The sequence below is a fragment of the Peromyscus californicus genome, unplaced genomic scaffold, assembly GCF_007827085.1.
Source record: "Peromyscus californicus insignis strain IS unplaced genomic scaffold, ASM782708v3 Scaffold_13__1_contigs__length_99412109, whole genome shotgun sequence".
NCBI classification, from domain to species: Eukaryota; Metazoa; Chordata; class Mammalia; order Rodentia; family Cricetidae; genus Peromyscus; species Peromyscus californicus.
The window spans coordinates 7,971,989-7,994,731 of record NW_026294424.1 but is presented as its reverse complement, the minus strand read 5'-3'; the positions used below and the strand labels follow the sequence as shown (position 1 = coordinate 7,994,731).

General features: G+C 43.0%; 1 protein-coding gene across 10 annotated transcripts in view; it reads left to right on the top strand.

Annotated features, from left to right (window-relative positions):
• Nf2 (NF2, moesin-ezrin-radixin like (MERLIN) tumor suppressor) overlaps positions 1-22,743 on the top strand; it is a 91,473-nt gene that overhangs the window by 17,412 nt on the left and 51,318 nt on the right. For 8 of the 10 annotated variants that reach the window (XM_052736371.1, XM_052736373.1, XM_052736374.1 and 5 more), the window contains exons 2-4: positions 14,968-15,093; positions 17,149-17,271; positions 19,496-19,579. The exons of 1 other annotated variant lie outside the window; for it this stretch is intronic. In XM_052736371.1, the coding sequence (XP_052592331.1) occupies positions 14,968-15,093; positions 17,149-17,271; positions 19,496-19,579 (333 nt within the window). Of the gene's footprint in view, positions 1-11,669; positions 11,777-14,967; positions 15,094-17,148; positions 17,272-19,495; positions 19,580-22,743 lie in introns of those variants that run through there. One more of the 10 variants, XM_052736372.1, reaches the window with a different exon arrangement.

Genomic DNA, 22,743 nt, shown 5'->3' with positions numbered 1-22,743 from the left:
TCTCTCTCTCTCTCTCTCTCTCTCTCTCTCTTTATTTAGTTATTTGGGACAGGATTTCTCTGTGCAGTTTTGGTGCCTGTCCTGGATCTTGCTCTGTAGACCAGAGTGGCCTCGAACTCAGAGATCTGCCTGGCTCTGCCTCCTGAGTGCTAGGATCAAAGGTGTGAGTCACCACTGCCCGGCAGAATGTTTATATCTTCTGGGTGCTGCATGAACTGGTTTACAATACAGGAGTTTTTTGAGGAGGCAATGCTGGGATTGGACCATGCTTACCTAGCTTGTGCTTTACTACTGAGTTTGTCCCCAGTACCACTGAGAGGTTGGTTTGTTTAGGCACTAGAGATTGAGCCCAGGACCTTGGGTGTGCTAGGTAAGTGCTCTACCACTGAGCTGTATCTCTAGCCCATTATTTACTTATTTTACTTTTTATTGGGAGACAAAGGTGTCAATAGGTTGTCCAAGATAGCCTTAAACTTATAATCTTCCTGCCTCAGACTCCCAGAATATATCGTAAGCCTGTGTTACTAGGTCTGGTTTAGGAGCTTTAAAAAAAATATCCAAGACATAAATAATCATTTAAATAATATTCTGCGATGGGTTGTATTTGAAAAATCTGCTGCTAGTTTTGCCTAATGTTGAGGCTTGAAATTTAGTGTTCTTGGATCTGGAGAGATGTTTCTGTGGTTAGGAGTGCTGGCTACTCTTCCAGAGGACTCTGATTTAATTCCCAGAAGCCACATGGCAGTTTACAACCATCTGTAACTCCATTTCCCAGGGATCTGATGCACCAGGATTACATGCAGGCAAAACATCCTACATATTATCTTTTTTCTCACCCCCCACACCCCCCGACCCCCCGACAAAGTTTCTCTGTGTAACAGCTCTGTCTATCCTGGAACTTGATTTGTAGACCAGGCCAGCCTCAAACTCACAGAGATCTGCTTGACTTACCTCCCCAGTGCTGGGATTAAAGGCATTCACCACCACTGCCTGTCTTTTCTTTTCTTTTTTCATCTGCAGGGGAGAGCTTGAACAATATACATAATTTTTTTTTAAAAAAAGATTTGTTTATTTATTACACATACAGTGTTCTGTCTACATGCCAGAAGAGGGCACCAGATCTCATTATAGATGGTTGTGAGCCACCATGTGGTTGCTGGGGATTGAACTCAGGACCTCTGGAAGAACAGCCAGTGCTCTTAACTTCTGAGCCACCTCTCCAGCCCAATACACATAATTTTTTATTTGTTTTTATTTTGTTTTTTCGAGACAGGGTTTCTCTGTGTAACAGCTCTAGCTGTCTTGGAACTCTCTCTGTAGACCAGGCTGGCCTCAAACTCAGAAATCTGCCTGCCCCTGCCTTCCAATTTTTTTTAAAATTAAATTTAATGTAAAAAAATTCAGCTTTATTATCTTTTTTTTCTGTTTATTTTTTGAGACAATCTCTGAATAGCTCAGGCTGGCTTCAAATTCAGCTATCCTCTTACCTCAGGCTCCTGAGTGCTGGGGGTACAGGCATCAGCCACTACTTCTGACTTAGCCTCATGTCTTATCCCTACCAAACAATCCTTACTATTGTTTCTGGGGAATAGTTATTTTCGGTATGTCAAGTATTGTAATCATTGCTAATTGCATATTATCCACAGCATGCTATTTGCTAAAATCTTACTTTTCAGCAGTATTTATAATTACCTTTTTTTTTTTTTTGCATTAGAGAGTTCATAATACATCTATGCAATCAACTTTTTTCTTTTAAGAACATGTCTCATGTATCCCAGGCTGGCCTTGATCTCATAATGTAATAAAGGTTGACTAGAACTCTTGATTCGATTGTCTGTACTTTCCAAGTGCTGGGATTACAGGTGTACAACACTATTCTGGTTACATAGTCCACTTATGATTGTGAGGCATAAGGACCATACTAGCAGAGCCCAGAATAAGGGAAAACATTGTACAAAGTACACATAAATAAAGGAGTAAGTATTAGTTACATTCCTAGAAATGATTTTAAGATAACAGAATGGGTTGTTAAAGGATGGACAGAAAATTGCTACAGCAATGAAAAAAGTACTATATGATTTATACAAACCAGCTCAAGCTCACGGACTCAGAGGGTGACCACTTGATGACTGCAGAAGAGCCCCGAGGAAGTTAAGTGACTTACCCAACACAGCAGGTTGAGGTGCTTATGGCTCTTTGACAGAGCTGTGATTGCTCGCATGTTGTGAGCTAAATTCCGCAGATAGCTACTGTCTTCTTGGCTTTTGGAGGACAGACTCTATCTTGCTTTTCTAACACTGTAATTGTTTCTTTTTTGCTTTGTCATCTATCAGCTGACTTTGAAACAAGTACATCCTCTTTGCTCTAGCACAAATCTGGAGGTCCCACAGGACATGGGGGAATTAGGGATGAAAACACTGGGGCTTGCCTGAACTCTGGTTCTCTGAAGTCTCAGGCTTGTTCCTGGGGCATGAAGGAGGGTCTGGAATATTGATCTCTTCTCTGGATTCACTGTTGGTCCCATAGTCACTCTCCACTTCAGTAGGGAAGATGCCAGAAGCTGCAATCATCAGGACGTTTGCTCTCTAAAAAACAGTAGCTTATTTTGCTTTGAAAGGCTCAACCAGAGTTTGAAACCTCCATTTGGTGGCTTCCCAAAGTGCTGTGATTTCTTTCTTCCTAGTGTCTTTTGTTCTGTGGAAAATTTTCTTCTTTGGTTCTTTGAGGTTTAGATTTCTTTGCCAAGATATTTTTAGAATCAGTATGTGTCACCAAAGGGGGAAATATGTATCTTAAGGCCTAGTTATGCAATTAGAATTTTAATAAGGAGTGTCATAAATTCTTGCTTCATTGCAATCATTACTTAGGAGTGTTCTACTCAGAAGCCTCGTCTAGTTATCATCATCATTATCATCAGCATCCCCAGCCAACCACAAGTACTTAGTGGAGTGGCCACAGATTGTGCAGCACTTGCCTGTATTCTGAGAGACTGTGTGTGTGTGTGTGTGTGTGTGTGTGTGTGTGTGTGTGTGTGTGTGTGTGTCCTTAGCTTCAAGGAATGGTGATCTGTAGCACTGGAGAAAAGACAGGAATCTTGGGGAAGATAAACTCAGTTTTCCATAGACGTGAAGTACATACTGATTCTTGCATGATATTGGGTGAATAGTGAGGTGTTGAAGGAATAGTTCTGAGAAAGGTCTAGAAGCACGTACCTCTGCTGAGTGTGTAGGCTGAGTTGTAATAAGGTCGGGTAATTGGTTGAAGGAGAGAAGAAGCAATTGGTGGAAAGCCTTGAAACTAATAACTTATATAGATTGGGTGCAATAACAGAGATGATTGGAGGACTGGCAGGGGAAAATTAATTGCTGTAGTTGATTATGGCAGAAACTGACAGGCAGGAGATTGGAGGATTTTTTTAAATTATTATTTTTTTCTGCAAAGAAGTAGCTTCAGCTTGTGATTAGACGAATAGAATTTTCTGCTATGTTTTTGTTTCTATTTGGAGGATCCCTTTTCCCTATTTCCCTCATTTCCTGAGCAGTAATGCCCACATGCAAGGAAGGGGTATATCCCTTAATTGCAAGACCAAAAGGCTGGCTGATTTTGCAGTTTAAGTTCAAGAGATAGAAAAGCCTGCTTTGCTGGTTAAGTCTTAGTCCTTACTTCTTAAATTTTCTTTGATTAGTCAGATTTTAATGGAGTTCATTATTCACTTACTGCACAGCAAAGTTATGTATATAAATGTTTGGGAGCAGGTTGCTGGGGATTGAATATACTAGGAAAATGTTATACCACCGAGTTGCATTCCTAGCCCCTAATAACTCTTTCCATTGTGTTTTTTGTTTGTTTTGGAATTTGATTTTTTGGGACAGGGTTGTTTTGGCCAGCCTATAACCTGCTATGTAGAACAAATAGGCTTTGAACTTTTGGTAATCTTCCTGCCTCTACCTCACAAGAATTACAGGGAAATATTTGATCTCTCTCCCTGCCCACCCACCCCCTGTGAGTATATGTGTGTGTGTGTGTGTGTGTGTGTGTGTGTGTGTGTGTGTGTGTGTGTGTGTGTGTGTGTATATGTTCTGGCCTGAAACACTATGTAGACCAGGCTTGCCTCAAGCTCACAAAGATCTGCCTGGCTTTCTGCCTCCGTATACTGAGATTAAAGTTGTGTGCCAACATGCCTGTCAATATCTCCTTTTTCAAAACATGTAAATAAATAAAAGTTGTATTTAGGTTTGAGTCTTTTATACGAACATCTTAAATTCACAAGTCTTCTGTAAATTTGTTCTCATAGACCAGCTATGACTATAAATATCAGTTGTGGATAAATGTTGAGCAGGGAAATCTCAGTCATCTTGAATTTTTGAATAATAGTACTCATGGGGCACAGGCCCTGAGCTAGGGAAGCACAGTCCTTCTGTCACTCTGTCTGCAAGGAATCTGACCTCTCTACAGTTTTGATGGCAAATGCCAGAGCAGCTTGTGAGGTAATTAGAAGGATCTGATAAGCAAAGGGGGTTCTCTGGTTCCCCTTCTCCTCCTTTTTGGAATCAACAGTCAACCACCACCACTGGGTAGCCGCCGGTTGAGGGCCTACCTCCCTCTCTGAGAGAAGCCTCCCTCTGTCTTGGCTCTTTTCAGTAGTGAGTTGTGTGTAAAGCCTAAGTGTTTCTGTGGGCTCTACATCTTAGGCATTTTACATCTAGCTTCAAAGTTGGGCTTGCTTTCTTCAAGAGTGAACCTTGTCTTGCTGTGGCCTTTCCCCAACCTGTGGCCAGTTTCCTCTAACCCAACAATGTAGTGTCAGCGTGTACAAGGGGTTTGATTGTGAGAGACTGCATGGTGCTACCCCAAACAAAAATGTATTGTGAAGACTGGCAAAGTCAACAAACAACTGGCAGTTTCAGGATTTCATGTAACCCTGGCCAACTGGTAAGATGGTTGTCCAAGCTAATAGACTCCAGTCAACCCCACGGGTTATTGGTGGCATTTGCTTCCTGTAACAAAGTGCTGCATTCTAGCTATGTTCCTGCGGTGGAGGGTAAGTGTTCAGTGCTATTTACTTAAAACATTCTAAAGTTGATAAATGACAAGTACTTCACTCTGGGTAAAGCTTGTAAATCTAGCCGCTATAAAAAAAATAACAAGCTGACAGCACTTAGTCCTGTTTATAAAGTTCATACGCATCTGTCTTTGATACAGGCACAGTATAGATCCATGACATCACACTGCAGCCTGTTAAAGTAACAGGAAAGCAGCCACAGCCACAGAGCCGAGCAGCCTCCAGAAGTCCGCCCTCCAGCCCCTCTCTCTGCCTGAAGGGCACTTGGAGGACAGGAGGCCTGCAGAGGGATGCTTCCACCTAATGGAGGCTGGATTCCCACTCCTCCATACCTTTCTTCTTTCTGCAAACCACCCTCTTCCCTTCTGCAAAATGAACACCTGCCTCTTAGCCTCTCTCCTCTTCTCCAAGCTAAGACCAGGGAAGAGGGCTGCAGAAGTAAGTAGAACAGTTGAATGCTTCGGCCAGATGGAAAGAGATGGGTTTAAATGCTCACTTCATCAAAAACAGAGACTGTTCTATTTTTGACAAATTGTTCAGAAAAGACTATAAACCTAACTAAAAAAAGCCTACAGATACCATGTACTACACAGCTGTCTCCTTGACTTGACTCGGGGCAGTGAGGGATGAGGAATGGACAGGCACTAAAGAAACAACCAACATACACAGAAAAGCTGTGTGTGCTCTGATGGAGCTGCACTAAGTGCAGCAAACTCTGCATGTTTACTGTGTACAGCACAGGGTTGCTGACTACTCTTGGGAGGAGGTGCCTGGAGACAAGAAGTCTCAGTCTGTCAGTATCCAGGAGGAAACTGCAGTTGCTAGGTTTGCACATGCTGGTCAATCATTTGTAAACACTGGCTGTGGACTAGGTGAAGGCTTTGCAATTCTAAGCCTCACCACAGTGGGAAGACTTTGCTAAACTCCAGTGGGTCTGAGGCATTGATCCTTGACATGGGCATGGACATGTCAACAATATATACTCACTCAGGACGTCAGCTGCTATTTACATATTCACTCAATTCAGGCTTCCTTGGCTCCCCACATACAGGGCTAGCCAGATGACTCAGTGGGTACAGGTGCTTGATAACCTGAATTTTTTTTTAAAGATTTATTAATTTTTATTGTGTGTGTATGCATGTTTTGCTTGCATGTGTTGTATGTGCACTGAATGTGTGTATGGTGTCCACAGAGCCAGAAAAGGGTGTCAGGATCTCTTGGAATTGGAGTTAAGGACAGTTGCGAACTGACATGTGGTTGCTGATAACAGAACCTATATGCTCTGTGAAAGCAGCAAGTCCCCTGATGACCTGAATTTGATCTGCAGGATCCACAAGGTGAGGAGAGAACCAACTCCCTCATTTGTGTGTGCGCACACCCCGCCCCCCACCAATAAATGTAATTTTAAAGATTATTTTAAAGGTCTGTAGGGCCATCTTGTGCCATCAAGATGATTTGGCAGTTGCTACCAATCATGATGACTTCAATTCAAAAGCTCTGTGACTCACTCATATGGTAGAAGGAGAGCACTAACTTTCATAAATTGTCCTCTGACCACATGCATTCACACACACATATACTCAGACAAACAAAAATAGAACAAAAATGTTGAAGGTGTATCATAGTGTAAATGTAGGTCTGAAACCTAAGTGTCAGAAACACTTTTTTTTTTTTTCCTTAGGCAAGATCTTGCTCCACAGTTCAGGCTAGCTCAGAATTTGTGTCCATCCTTCAAAGTGTCTCAATTAGAGGCTTGTGCCATCAAGGCCTGGCTAGGAATGTTTTAATAGGAAAATAAATAGACCCATCCCATTCATCCTGGCTTCTGTTCCTACAGATACTATTGTAGGGTGCATCTCTGCTTTGATCCAGTGCCCTGACACAGCCTGGCTTCAGACCGATTGTGCAGAATGAGAATTATCACATGTACCAGGCCAAAGCTACATATTCAGTCCTGCATTGAACATTCAGTACTGCAGATTGAAAATCATGCTGTTGTCAGATCCTAGAAAAGTGCAGAGAACATTCCTTTACTTTGCAACAGCTTGGACCCAAGTGCAGACATGCTGTTCCTTCAGGTTGGCATGACCTTCCTTTTGTCAGCCTTCTCCACAAGACCCAGCTCAGCCAGTGTCTCCTCAGTGTAGCGCCTTTCACTAAAGTCTCCTGAGCAACAGCCTGTTCCCGTTAGCAACTTAGCGGTTTGTTTTTCCTTATCCATTTACCTGTCTTCCCTGTCAGACACGCACAGGGACCATGTGTTGTCCAGAATTCATCATTTATCTCCCGTGCTGAGCACAAAGACTAGGACATAGTGGGTGCTCAATAAATGTGTGTCAAATGAGTGATAGGATGGTTAGCTCGATGAGAATTGATGGTGCCCTTTCCCATCTGTCATTCATCATTGTGGTACGAAGTGGGGCTGGGAGGGTTTAAGCAGCACCACTTGAAAACCAAGGCAGGGAGGCGGAGTGGGAATTAACAATAACTACCCCTTGTTTGCTCTGGGCCCAGCACTGTCCTAGCCTTTTTCAAGTGTTTTAATTCACTTAATCCTTAGATCAATCTGTTGAGACAGGTTCTGTTCATTATCCTTGTTAAAGCATGAGGAAGTTCAATAACTTGCCCAAGGTCACACAATAACAGTACTGAGATATACTGGCGGCAGATAACTCACTGTCATAGGTCAGTACCTATGCCTTTTGGGATGGTTCCTGGAAAGAAGCCCTGATATCTTGAGGTGTCCATCTTGTGTAATGATTAAACTTGCCTTCTGTGTGTCTAGAGTGGAACCAGTTTTGTTCCATTCTTAGGAGACTGGAGAAAATAGTCACTAGATTACTTTCTGGGTTCTGTGTTTAGATGCCAGAAGTAGAATTAGACAGTTGACAAAACAATGTGTTTAGATGCTGGAGATTTTATTGTTGTTTTGTTGGCTTTTGAGACAGGGTCTCATTATGTAGTCTTGGCTGGACTGGAATTCACTCTGTAGACCAGGCTGGCCTCAAACTCAGAAATCCACCTGCCTCTGCCTCCCGAGTGCTGGGATTAAAGTTGTGGACTGCTACACCCAGTGCCTGTCCTGTAACACGAATCTTAAAAGGTCTTATTAATAGAAAACCTGGAGCCAGATATTGGGGTAAATTCTAAAAGATCAGAGAAGCAGAACAAGCCACAGCCACCTTGTCTACTCCTCAGCTGATCTTGTTTCCTCAGACTGAAAGCCTCTGAGTCCTCACCTGAATGGGTTGGATCTCCACTGAACTGTTTAAAAGCCTCTAGTTTCTAGTCCTCACACCTTATATACCTTTCTGCTTCCTGCCATCACTTCCTGGGATTAAAGGCGTGTGTCCTTCCCAAGCAAAGATATAAGATCTCAAATGCTGGGATTAAAGGTATGTGCCACCATGCCTGGCTCTGTTTCCAGTGTGGCCTTGAACTCACGGAGATCCAAACGGATCTCTGCCTCTGGAATGCTAGGATTAAAGGAGTGTGCTACCATTGCCTGACTTCTATGTTTAATATAGTGACTGTTCTGTTCTCTGATCCCACATAAGTTTATTAGGGTGCACAATCTATTGGGGGACACAATAGATCAGCATACTGTCCCTTGTTTTGTTTTTTGAGAGAGTCTTACTATATAACTCAGGCTGACATTGAACTTCTCATTCATCCTGCTTCATGCTAGGATTACAGGTGTGTGCCACCATGTGTGGCCATAATTTGGTTCTCGAGTTTTTTTGAGAGCGCACACTTGTGTGAGCTTGTGTAGCTGTGTAGATCAGAGAAATTTAGAAAAGTGCAAAGAACATTTCTTTTGCAACTGCTTGGACCCAAGTGCAGACATGTTGTTCCTTCAGGCTGGCATGACCTTCCTTTTGTCAGCCTTCTCCACAAGACCCAGCTCAGCCAGTGTCTCCTCAGTGTAGCCCCTTTCCCCAAGTCTCCTAGGCTCACGTGTGCTGAGAAAATGGGAAATTTCTTTTCCACCAATGGGTCCTGAGGATCAAACTCAGGTAGTCAGTCTTGGTGGCAGGGTGCCTTTACCTTTGAACCATGTCACAGGCTCAATTTGGTTCTTTTGTAAATTCAGACATATTTTCCAATCAAACTAAAATATCTCAAGTCCCCTAAGGAACCCTTTTGCTCTAGACCTTGGCCTACAGTATTCTCGCTGCCTGCACCACCTCTCCCTGCAGTCTCCTCCAAACCCAATCTTCACTTGGCTTCTCTTTTCCACCAGGAGACAATTTAGATGTCATTTCTGTGAGAAGGGGGCTTGTTTTCTTAGGAGTTCCCACAGTTCCTGGGTATCCCTGTCGTAACACAAGTGTTTCCATGCTGAAACCCTCACCTGTGATGATCGTCTGTTCTTGGCTGACTTCTGTTCAAAACTTATAAATGTGAAGACTTGTCCCTTGTCCCCCAATGAGCCCCCCTGTACCTTGGTCTGTACTTGAACACAATGTGTATTCACTAACTGTGCTCTAAGCCTCTGAGCCTTGGGTTTTACTTAATTTTTTTTCATACAATATCATGTATTTTTGGAGTTTTTGTTTGTTTGTTTTGTTGGTTTTTCAAGACAGGATTTCTCTGTGTAACAGCTCTATGTCCTGGAACTAGCTCTGTAGACCAGACTGACCTTGAACTCAGAGATCAGCCTGCCTCTGCTTGCCGAGTGCTGGGACTAAAGGCGTGTGCCACCACTGCCCGAGAGCCTTGGGTTTTAAAGTCATCTAGTCAGTCATATTAGATAGCTGCTGAGTGTGTCTTGTGTACTCTGTATACTCTCCATTGGTCACTGGGGATGATGACTAATGCTGCTTCTAGTTAGAGGTGCCTACAGTCTAGAGAGACCTTCAGATGACAATGAGTCACTTCAAAGCATCAAATTAACATAGAACAATCGTGGTCAGGCTAGCCATCTTGTACCAAGAAAGCCCAGCCTCCCTTCCACAGGAACTTGAGAACTCTCTAGAGCACCCATGGCCAACAGTTCTTGTTTATATAGAAGCAGAAACTCAAATAAGGAAGACAAAGGAAGCCTCATGCATTTGAGGAAGAACATGTTGGAAAGCATAACTTTTTATAGGTAACATGTGAAGATTAAATTTAACCCAACAGAAAGCTGATTTTTTGTTTCTTTGATTTTTTTTTTAATAATTTACTTAACTTTATTTTATGTGCATTGGTGTGAGAGTGTCAGATCCCCAAGAACTGGAGTTACAGACAGTTGTGAGCTGCCATATGGGTGCTGGGAATTGAACCCGGGTCCTCTGGAAGAGTAGCCAGTGCTCTTAACCTCTGAGTCATTTCTCCAGCCCTGATTGTTGGTTTTTTTGCTTGCTTGTTTGGTTGGTTTTTGAATCTCTCTGTATAGACAAAGCTGGCCCCCTGCCTCAACCTCTCAATTGCTAGGATTCTAGGTGTAAGGCCAACATGTTTGGTCAAAAAACTTATTAATTGCTTAAAGACAGAGACAAATGTTTCTTTTGTTTTGGAATGAGGTCCCACTGTATTATATTGCGTTATCATGGACTCCTAGGCTCAACCAATCTTCCTGTCTCACCTTAGAATGTTTTATTTTATAAATGAAAGTCTTTAAGTCTTTTAAAAAATACTTACATTTATTTACTTTGTGTCTGTGTGGGGGCACATATATGAAGGTCAGAGGATGACCTGTTGTAGGGGTCAGCTCTCTCCTACCACATGGGTCCCAGAGAATGAACTTGGGTTCTTAGACTTCTTTGTGGCATGTGCAGCTGAGCCAGCTCTCCAGCTCAGAGGGCTGGAAGCTTAAATACATTTAGGACATCTCTACTTTGCTTCCTTCCTTCTCTCCTCCTCCTTTTTTTTTTTTAAAATTGAGACGGGGTAGACTTGGTTGACCTGGAACTTACTATCTATCTAGACCAGGCTAGTCTTGACATGGAGATCCGCCTGCCTCTGCCTCCTGAGTGCTGGGATTAAAGGTGTGCGCCACCAGGCCACTTGCTTTCTTTGGTTTAACTAATCTTGTCTAAAACTTAATTGCTCATCTGTTTTCGCCAACCTTGCTGCTTTTTCTGTATTCCTTCTCTTTTTTAGTGGGATACCAGGAGCTCAAGCCGGAAATGCAGGTAGGTGTCCTTGAGCTTTGCTCCCTCTAGCCTGTTCAAGTGCTGGTTCTGGGACTGCCTCCTTCCGCTTCCCAGCCTCTCTCTCCTTCTGCCTTCTTGATGACAGGAGGGATCGATCACCTGCTCTGTGCTCTTGTCTGTCCTGCAACTGTTCCTTCCCTGCAACTTACTCTTCACCCTGTTGGCATAAGGCAGACTAGTCCTCAAAGCCTAAGGCTTTCTGCTGAAGCGAGCCACCTGCTCCAGCCTCCAGTGTCGTCCACCACCCGACTCCAGAGGTTGGCTGTCAGTGCCGGTCACAGCACATAGCCTTGCAGTTCCCTGGAATGATCATGGTGTTTTGTTTCTAAGACAGTGTTCCTTCCCTCGATCACTGAACCCTTACTTGTTCTTCAAGTCTCCTCTGACCTGAGTTCTTGCCTTTTTCTCCCACAGACACCCTGCTTTCGCCATTGTATAGCTTCAGTGTGTGACACTTGGTATGCTCTACAGTACTTGTTGGAAAACGGGCTCTGTCCACAGAGAGCTGTGAATGAGCTGTGTCTGACTCTTCTCAGAAGGGTTCTCTTTCAGTATTGGTCGCTTACTGGCCAAGGTAAAAAGATCTGATGATCACAGAACTGGAAAAGGGTGTTTGTGAGACAAGGGATTTGCCTGCCTTGGATCACCATGAAAAAACAGACCAGTGTTTATTTTGATACACTGCCAAATAATTGGTGACTCAGTTTACTTAGTTTTACAAAAAGAGCATGGATTCACAGTGGGTGACTCCTGAGGCTCATTTCCAGCTCCAGTAGTCAGTGATTCTTTGCACCAATGTTAGGTATAAGTAGGGAAAATAATGTAAGTAGGGCATTCTGGATTGTTCTGAGAATTGTTTCTTCACTTTATTGCAAGCTCCATGGGACAGTGACATTGTCTTTTGCAGTTAACAAAAAGTAGGCCTGCATTTTAAAAACCAAGAAATAGAAGGGTACAGGAAAGCTGCAATAATACAGTATTACGTTGAGGTTTTCAGCTCCCCAGTGTGGAAGCTCACTCATTGTCCCTTGGAAGCTTTCCTTCCAGGTCTACTCATCCTGCTTGCTAGCAGTCCTTTGTGCCAAGGCCTGACCTGACTGTGGCTGTGAGTTATGGTGGATTGGGAGTGATGTCCTGATCCTCTTGGCCCTCGGATGTTTAACTTCTCCGAGTTAATGCCTGTTCTTTAGTGGCACATTATCTTGTGGCAAGGTAGGCATTTATAATTTATATACTGTGTGCTGCTTAAAATAGAGACAAGAGGAGAATCAGCATCCTGAAGCTTCCAGTTCTTCAAAATCACATTTCTTCAGTTAAGTCTGCCTGTAGGAATTAAGACCTTCAAAGAATTAAAAAAACCCTCTGTCCAGTTGTCAAATGGGTGTGCTTATTATCTAGCCTTATAAAAGGGGGAAAGCAATTATATTTTTAAAATAAAACTCAGTTTTTCCTACTCAAAAATCTCTAAAGATTTCTCTTTGCCGTATTCCAGGGGCCTGACTGTAGTCAGAGGGTGTGGGGTCAAGGTTGCAGGACAGATAGGGGAAATGCCTTGCTTGGCAAAGGACCAAAGCCAATATGCCACTTGTGTGCTGTGATCTTGGTGTCCTACCATTTGAGTTGCTGACTCTGGCTGCAAACACAGAGAGACATGGCTTCTCCTGTTGAGTACCTGAAGAGGACTCTGTTCATTCACATCTATTAAAGCTAGGAGTATGGTTCAATAGTGGGATACTTGCCTAAGAAGTGCAAGACCCCAGTTTGATCCCTAATACTTGGGGTGGGGGAAAAGGTAAAGGGGTGGGCAAGATGGCTAGTGGTTGAAGGCACTAACTGTACAAGCCTGTCTACAAGAGTGATCCCCAGAGCCATATAAAGGTCTAAAGAGAGAACCAACTTCACCACATTGTCCTCTGAGCTCCATATATTCATGGCACACACCCAACACAAACATTGAGGTCAACCTCTGATTCTCAGGAGCCATTCACCTTGTTCATGTTTTTAATTTTATTTATTTATTGGAGGTGTGTGTGTAGTGTGAATGCAATGGTGTGTGGTTAGAGGGAGACAGGGTTTCTCTGTGTACCCCTGACTGTCCTGGAACTTGCTCTGTAGACCAGGCTGGCCTCAAACTTGGAGATCTTCCTGCCCCTGCTTCTGGCTTTTTTTTTTTTTTTTTTTTTTTAAACCAGATACCCACTGGGACCTGGGTTCCTTTATTAGGCTAGGCTGGTTGGCACCCCACACCCCTCCAGTGCTGGGATTACAAGTATGGGCCACCACAACCAACTTCTTTTTGTGTGTGTGTGTGTGGGGGGCTGTTTCAAGAGGGTTTCACTGTGTAGCCTTGGCTGTCTTGGAACTCATTCTGTAGACCAGGCTGGCCTCAAACTCACAGAGATATGCCTCCTGAGTGCCCGAATTAAAGGCGTGTGCCACAGCAGCCGGGCTCACAGCCAACTTTTTACATGAGTGCTGGGCTCAAACTCAGGTTCTCAGGCTTAAGTGACAAACACTTTCCTGAGCTGTCTCCTGGAGGGTGGTGGTTTCCTAATGGGGGGGCGGGAGAAGAGCAGTTACTTCTGCAATCAGGTGGCCTTATCATTCCCTTACATTTGCATCTCAGGATCACCCAAGCATATGGTTCATATGATCATAACTGTATTCAAGTGTTTATTTGATACATGGGGTAGCTGGGGTGGATATCTGGCAAGCAGGAGCTAAGAGGTAATACAGGAAAAACCTATTGACTGAAAGCCACTAGATGGCAGCATTTACTCAGCTGCCCTACATCCTCTTTCCCTATGGAGATGTTTGAGCTTGCTTTTTCCAGCTACACCATTGGTTTTCGTTTGTTTTTTTGTTTTGTTTTTTTTCGAGACAGGGTTTCTCTGTGTAGCTTTGCGCCTTTCCTGGATCTCGCTCTGTAGACCAGGCTGGCCTCGAACTCACAAAGATCCGCCTGCCTCTGCCTCCCGAGTGCTGGGATTAAGGGCGTGCGCCACCACCGCCCGGCTGTTTCCAGCTACACCATTGAATAGCAGAGAAAAAGAAAAAGGGTTAGCAGTGATTCAGGTGCTTTGGAAAGTGAGGCTATGGAATAAACATGCCATAGTTAATTTGTATATTCGTTGCTTGGGTTTGGACACTGAGCATTTAGAATTGCTTGTTGTACCTGTGGGCAAGTTGCTTCTGTTTGGGCCCAACCAGGCATCCTGATAGAGACCTGCAACTGGCCTATTTGGTCTCTCATTGTTCTTCTCCTCTGCAATTTGTGGCTTGCAACCATATATTTAATATTTTTCCTAGTAAAAGTAGTCTTTAAGTTAAAAAGAGAATACTTACCTTTTATCAAAAGGCAGTAATGACTTAAAAACAACAACAACAAATAAAAAACCCAACAACATCTCAAGGGAGTTAGTGTCTCACAAACTAGCCATCTTCCTGGGCTAATTTAGGAGGCTTGACTTTCCTAAATGAGGCTGCCTATTTACCAGGTTTCCAAAATTAGCAGCTTCGGGGATCCTGAGCTCTGTAGGAACTGTCCAAGGAGGTATTGTGTGTGCTCCGCAGAGATTGAGCCATTAAGCTCTAATTGGTATTTTCCCACTCATGGTTTTGTGTGGGAAGCTTTAAAATTATTTAGGAATTCAGTGCTCATTGGACATTTTGGTGATAGTAGAGAGTGCTGAGAACAGTTTTGTGTGTGAGCTGATTATGATTTTTGCTCACATCATCCTTCCCTGTTGGTTTGTTATATTGCAGATGAAATGGAAAGGGAAAGACCTGTTTGATTTGGTGTGTCGGACGCTGGGGCTTCGGGAGACCTGGTTTTTTGGACTGCAGTACACAATCAAGGACACCGTGGCTTGGCTCAAAATGGACAAGAAGGTTGGGCTCAATCTCCATGAAACCAGTGGGGGAGGCTCATGCTTTCTGGTTTTTTGGTTTTGGTTTTGGTTTTGTTTTTTTTTTCCCTAAGCCTGCACTTAGCTTATTTGCTCATTGTTGGAGTAACACAAGGATATGGTAAAGAAGGGGGCACTTCTTAATATTAAGTCATGTATGTAGGAAACAGGTCCTACAGGCATTTCTGCTCTCCACAGACTCCAGACAAGCAGGATTCGCCAGGCCTAAACCTTGACCAGTTTGTCCTGCCCGTTGTCACCACCGTTTGCTTTTTGGTATCAGTTTATTGAACCAATAGTCAGGTTTTAGGGATGGCATTACTGTTATCTTTGTATGCTTCAAAAAACAAAAACAAAAAACTCAACAATTTATGTCTTTGAGAGATTCTCCTGGGGCTCATGTTCTTTTTTTATTTTTTAATAAGTCTTTGAGAACACCACGACTTAATCATTAATGAAACCTAAGGAATAAAAGCCTGAGATGAAAGAGCAATGCCTGTTTCCTCCTCAGGATTCTCTGGGGTTTCTTAAGCACATGAAATCTAGGTTTCTAGTAATTTGAAGGTGGCTTGGAAGCTTAGGGAAGCTGCCCATTTATGGGTTCATATATATTCACACAAAGGCATGCCTATCTGTTTTCCTGGCCACTTAACAGTGAAGACAGCTGGAGAACAGGGCCAAAAGACTCCTGAGTCCCAAAGTAACTCTCTAATTCTTTTTTTTTTTTTTTTTTTTTAGTTTTTTCGAGACAGGGTTTCTCTGTGTAGCTTTGGAGCCTGTCCTGGATCTTACTTTGTAGATCAGGCTGGCCTCGAACTCACAAAGATTCGCCTGGCTCTGCCTCCCGAGTGCTGGGATTAAAGGCGTGCACCACTACTGCCCAGCCTATGTCTAATTCTGACCCTAAATGGTGCTCCTGTCAATTGCCCCTGAAGTTATCTACTGCATAATGTGGTAACCAACAAGAGTCTCCTCTTACTAATGTTAAGTGAGATGTACAAATTGTGTTCACAACATGTATATGCTGATCTCCTTCGTGCTTAGAACTCCTTTGGTTGTCCATTTCAATGGTCATTCCCAATGACTAGAAACTCTAAATGCCACAAAGAGCCAGTGCCGAGGAAGGCAACTAGATTAGACTTATTTTGAGTCCCTTGGGGACTGCCACTGGAATTTGGGCAAGCATATGGAGAGTTATATATCAGACACAGCAAAGCTTTCTGTATCTTTTTATGATTCTCAGCAAAGTGAATTTTAAATCATACCTGAATGTTAGCCAAATGGATATTAGATTGGGGGCATCAGGAGTCATAGAACCTGCTGCTCAAGGGAAATAAATTATGACACATGTTAATGGAGCCTGGTAGTATGTTTATGTCCTGAAATGAAATTCACTCTGGAGAGCAGATGTCCAAGCTTTTCAGGGGGTGGGTGGGATTGTTAGAAGATTAAAGACAGTGGTTTACTCACTGCACTGCAAGCATTTTGTGGCCATCTCGGAAAGATTCCAGGAACAAAGCATTGCCATGATGGCCATGTTTCACTTCTAGTATTCATAACATATAAATGATGTCACAAAAATCTAGTTTAAGCTATATTCCAGTGGAACCTATTAGAGTGGGCAGTAAGAAAAAAGAATAAAGGAAGATGTTACTATTTCAGAAAAACAAAACAAAAAAACAAACCTTTTTAAATCTTCAGTCTTCCATAAAGGATAATGCCCAAGATCTTTGAGTTATACATTCTGGTTTGTAACTATTTTCCATGGCTTTGAGAACACTGATGCTGTCACCGTAGCTCTGCTCACCCCTTGGGTTTATTGATTGGTTTAGTTCAGAACCCCCTGTGCAAAGTGGATATTATCTCCTGCTATGGATGGCTTTGTGAATGCTTCCAATTGTAGAAACACAGCCTTTGGGAAATGGGATGAATGCAACCAGGGAAGGGATTTATACCTTCCCTGCACAGCGTGCTTTGATAGTAGTCCATGAAGAGGAACCAGCACAGCATGTCTTTTGTTTGCTCTGAAATTCTGCAGGTGTTGGATCATGATGTTTCGAAAGAAGAACCGGTTACCTTTCACTTCCTGGCCAAATTTTATCCTGAGAATGCTGAGGAGGAACTAGTTCAAGAGATCACGCAGCACTTATTTTTTTTACAGGTACACCGGCCCATGCTATCTCCCCCAGTTCTAAGAGGACCAATCTGAGTTTGGTTGCAAAAGCAGCCCAGGTGAACCCCTTAGAGTTGGTCGCAAAGGCTTCTACACTGCAGAAAATGTTTTGCCTCCAAATAGTCAGTCCTTTTAGTTCAGTAATGGGGAAAAAAAATCTTGAGAATAGAACTTTGCCCATGTGGTGAGAATTGATGTCAGATGAAATTGCAGAGGTGTGATGATGAAGAACAGTAGAAGCGGTTACCCAATATATAAACCTCTGTGAACATACATCCCAGTTTCCTCTAGCTAACTTGAAAGTTCTCTGAGGTTATAAAGAAAAGCTTCAGAGGGTTAGCAGGAAGTTTCTTTAAAGTTCAAGATCTGCCATCATCAAGGCAGTTCTTCGGAATGGCAGTGACTCTTGGTCTGACCCATGCCGAAGGTATTTCAGACAGCCCGTTCTGCACTACTCTGGGTGTATATTGTCATTTCCCCCTTCACTGGAGTGCAAGCTCCTTAGAGACAGGCTCGTTGAATATGCAGATGGTGTTCTTAAGTCATTCTTAACCAAACTGAAGAAGTTAGGCATTCCAGAATTACAGGTTGACCATCTAGGAGCACAGGGAGCTGCTTCCTTTAAGGATGGAAACCTTGTTTTGTCATTGTCAGAGAGCCTTCCCAGTTTCATGGCTATCTGTGGTGTGACTGATGCTGAAGCTGCTTATGTGTCCCAGAGTGCCCCTTTGTCCATGATGTAAAAGACTGTAACAGGGCATTGAATACATTGATTTCCCAGAAGTACATCTGTGATTTTTCACACAATCCTTGTAATATGAAGCTTCTGTGTATTGTGTTCATGATATAGTACGTGAAATATGATATTACTCTCCATATAATGCTGTGTTGTGTTGTGTTGTTAAGAGGCTCTCACTCCATAGATAAGGCTGACCTTGAACTTGAGATCTTTTTGCCTCAGCCTCTGGAATGCTGGGATGTGTGCCCCATGCCTGGCTAAATAGTTTCTTTTACAAAGGAGTTCCACACATGTGTGCGTGTGTACGTGTTTTAGGTCAAAAGGTAACCCTTTCAGATTTTTTGTGTTATGACTTCTTTTCTCTTTGTAAAGAAACTAGGAGATGTGAAGGTTTCATTGCTTCAGAACATCTCAGCTTTCATTTTCTCTTAGTTTTAAAACCTGGGGGCGGGGGGCTGGGGGGGGGATAGTGTATGTGTGAATGAAGCCACATGAAGAGTCTTTGGGGCTTGGGGATGTAGCTGTCTATAGAATGCTTGCCTTGTATTTATGAAGCCTTGGGTTCCAACCCCAGTGCTGTATAAATAGAGCATAGTGTACTTTTGTAATCCACAGGAGGATCAGAAGTTCAGAGTCATCTTTAGTTACGTAGAGAGTTCAAGACCACCTCAAGCTACATGAGGCCAGAATATTTTAGTACTATAGAAATGGCTTTCCTGTGAGGACTTGAGGCAGCACCTGTCCCACTGTGACTTTGCTTGATCTTCCTTCATACTGAGATGTTAGATTGTTTTTGTGAGTAAGCAAGGCAACATTTACTAATAGGAATCTGTGAAAAGAGTTAGATTTGCTTAATGTACCCCCACTTCATGTGGTTCTCTTGTCCTTGTGTCTGGAACATCATACACTGCACCACTGTATGGAATTAGGTGCAATGAGATATGTTAATTCAACATTATGGCTTAGGAATTGTATTTCCTGAACCTCATGTGTACTTAAAAGTTGAATCGATCAAATTTTATTACTTCCTTTTTCCTTAGAGCAGCACATTGGAAGTAATGACTTTTTCTCCAGTCATAATTCAGTGGCCTTGAAGACTTTTGTCTTGTATGAAGATTTGAAAGTAGACTCCATCTCCTCTAGTGCTGTGAGTGCTCCACAGGGGCCAAGACTGAGTCAGAGCCCCCGTCAGTGCCTGCTGTAATCAAGCAGATCCTATTTTACTCTTCAGCCGTGACTCTGAGGAGAAGAGATGAGGGCTTTTGTGCAGCTATCTTACCGATAACTTCTCAGTGGCTGAACTCTCAACTGGTCTGCAACACTTTTTTTAAAAAGTCCCCTTTGTCCGAAAATCATTAACAGGCTGCTCTGGCAACCCTCATTTAGGGTACCCTGCAGCCATCTGCTGTGACCAGGCGGCACTGCTGTCTTCCCCACGTGCCGTCTCATCTCTCTCGTTCACTGCCCTTTCAGGTGAAGAAACAGATTTTGGATGAAAAGATCTACTGCCCTCCTGAGGCTTCAGTGCTCTTGGCTTCCTACGCTGTCCAGGCCAAGGTGGGTGCAAAGAAAGAAAAATGAATTCTTCCTCAACATTAACTTATCACAGCCTGGCTCCAATCTTCCATTTCTTTGGATTTTAAGGACTTCAGAACAACTTACCCTCCAAAATGAGATGTCATGAGAGTTGTATTTTGGATGTGTGTGTGTGTGTGTGTGTGTGTGTGTGTGTGTGTGTGTGTGTGTGTGTGTATGTATGTGTTGTGTATACAAGTGACAAGCATATCATTCTAATGACTTACAATTCATTCTAAGTGAATTCATTCAAAAAGATGAATTTTCTGTGTAATCTCATTATGCACATGTGGTTCATTACATTCATCACATCAGCTTTGTTTTATTAGTCAGGAAAAGTGCGTTTATGGTCTCTAATTATGATCAAATGAGGCCTTTAGGTCAGTAAGACCCAGATTCTCCATCCAAACCTATCTTTCCAGAGACTACATGCTTAGAAGCTGCACTCCTGGTGAGGTCCCAGTGGGCATACTTTGTGCGTGTGGCTAGGAGCTGGGTCTGTTGAGCCTGCTTCATCCATTAGTGCTATCTCATTAGCCTAAAGTCATTCACTCTTATTTAGACGGCAGACCAGGGGTGGTGGGAGAGGAACATCATTGAGTATTAGGTTTTTGTCCCATTGTGTAAGGCCATCTAGAGTGTTTCATGACCCTTGGATTTCCCACCTCAATCACATTTTCAATACAACTTCAGTTCAAAGCCAGGAATGACTTGTTTGCCATTTGAGTTGGGAAAAGGGCTTCGAAGTATGTATGCTGGTCAGGCTAGTAGAAGCACAGAGTCAGTTTAATCATTTGATGACGCATTAGTGTCTGCTGAGTAGTCACAAGGCATGGGATGTGAGGCTTGTTAACTGTCAGATGCAGGCACTAGAGCAAGCTCTGCCCTCAGTGGTTCTCCCAGGTCGTTGGTACCTTCATGAGTAAAGGTAGAGACAGAGTCTATGGTTTTAGAAAGGTATTTTGTGCCTTCCTTGAAAAAGGAGTAATTGAGAAAAGAGAAAATGGGCTGTGGTTCATGTAAAGCATATGCTCCTTTGATGCTTTGATCAAGAATATTAGTAATGGGAAAATGTATCCTTTCCGTCCTAACAGGACAAAGCTGTCATCATTACTCTCATTAAACCCATGCACTTTGGGCTCAGACTGAGTTCCTTTGTGCGTGCTTTCTCCTGCTTGAGACCCAAGCACTCAAGGATATTATCTCAGTCTCAGAGGCTATGGGTTTGGGGTCACAGATTCACAGGCTACCTGTGGGGGCAGAGGGTGGGGGTCATTTTTCAAGGGACCAGCAGATGTTTGCTTGAACAGATTCCACTGCAGGAAAACCCTACTTATTTGGCTTCTGCCAATTTGGAGATGAAAGTGATTCACAGACGACATATGTGGTTCATATGGGGGTGGGTGCTCTTAACTATTTTTTCTGGTGTTAAATTTAGGAATCTTACAAATAAAGGTAGGTAATCTCTAACTTTTAAAGTCTGTATTCAGGCCGGGCATGGTAGTGCACACCTTTAATACTAGGCAGGGCAGTCAGATCCCTGTGAGTTCCAGGCTAGCAAGGGTTGTAAAGTGAGGCCCTGTTTGCATTCAGGAAAACAGGGCTTACTCTTAACAATGTTACCAGTTTAATAACTACTGGTTATTAGTGAGAAGATATTTAGGATGAGCTATATCCATGATGTTTACAAAGTGCTCAACAGACTGTTCACAAGATAGTCCATGTAGTATAGTTTGGAAGCCAAGGCTTGTGTTTGTTTTCCTGATGACAAAATTAAAGGTTAGAGAAGATGAATGAGCTGGGCGTAGTGGTGCACGCCTTTAATCCCATCATTTGGGAGGTGGAAGCAGGCGGATCTCTGTGAGTTTGAGGCTAGCCTGGTCTGTAGAGTGAGTTCCAGGACAGCCAGGCCTACACAGAGAAACCCTATCTCAAAAAAAAAAAAAAGTTAAAAGTTTGTTCAAAATCACAATACTTATATGTTATTTCTGTACTTGTGAAATGTACAAGCTACTTGTTTTGTTGTGTTTTGTTTTCATGGTATCGGGGTTGGAACCCAAAGCCCTGCACATGTGAGGCAAGTGCTCTACCATATAGTTACCTGCCTCTCCATGAGGATTGAAGCAGTGGAGGGAGGGTGGAGCCAGACTGGAAACCCCGCCGCTGTCTGGGCCACCTGACCCAGCACCTTGTTCCTGCCCCAGCACCTTGTTCCTGCCCCATACTGTCTAGTGAGATGTGTGGAGGTCAGGCATTAATTTTCACTAAATTCTAGTTTCATTTACAAGATGAAACAACCTCGGGCTGGAGAGATAGCTCAGTAGTTAAAAAGCACTGGCTGCTCTTCCAGAGGACCAAGGTTCAATTTCCACAATTGCATACAGCTCACTACTGTCTGTAGCTCCAGCTCCAGGGGTCTTACACCTTACCACAGACATGCATGACGGCAAAGTACCAGTGCACATAAAGTATAAATAAACAAATAAAGACAACCTGAACTTTTCAATAAGCCATACTGGCTCCTTCCATTATGTGCAGTTTGTTTTCTTCCTAGCCTTTCTAAAACAGAAAGGAACTGTAAAAACATGGAGGGGAAGTGGAATCGAGCTCATTAACACATGGAACAAAATTATGTGCAAATGTATTCATTACAGTATTTCAGCTGTTGGAATGATACAGACACACTTAATTCCAAAGCATAAAGAAACAGTTAACTTCAAAGTATAAATACAAATATTAATCACATGGTTCAGTCAACATGAACCATATTTCTTGGTTCTTGTTTGAGTTATGCTAGAATCAAAAGAACAGATCAGTCACATGACAAATGAAACCATCTTGCAATTTTTAAGCCACCTGTTGGATTTTGTATGGACAATTTGGTGTTTCAAACGTGTTTTTCTTTCTTTCTTAAATGTGTTTGTACTGAAAATTAATAGGAGAGAATAGGATGTCATTCATGAATCTTGGTGCTGCCTGTAGGCTCTTTCAGAAGGAAGAAAAGGATAGTGGAAGATGGGGCTACAGAGATGGTCAGCCACTGAGAGTGTTTACTGTTCTTGAATCTGAGCACCTACATGGCAGCTTACAACTGCCTGTCACTCCAGTTTTGGGGATTCAGTGCCCTCTTCTGGTCTCTGAGGGCT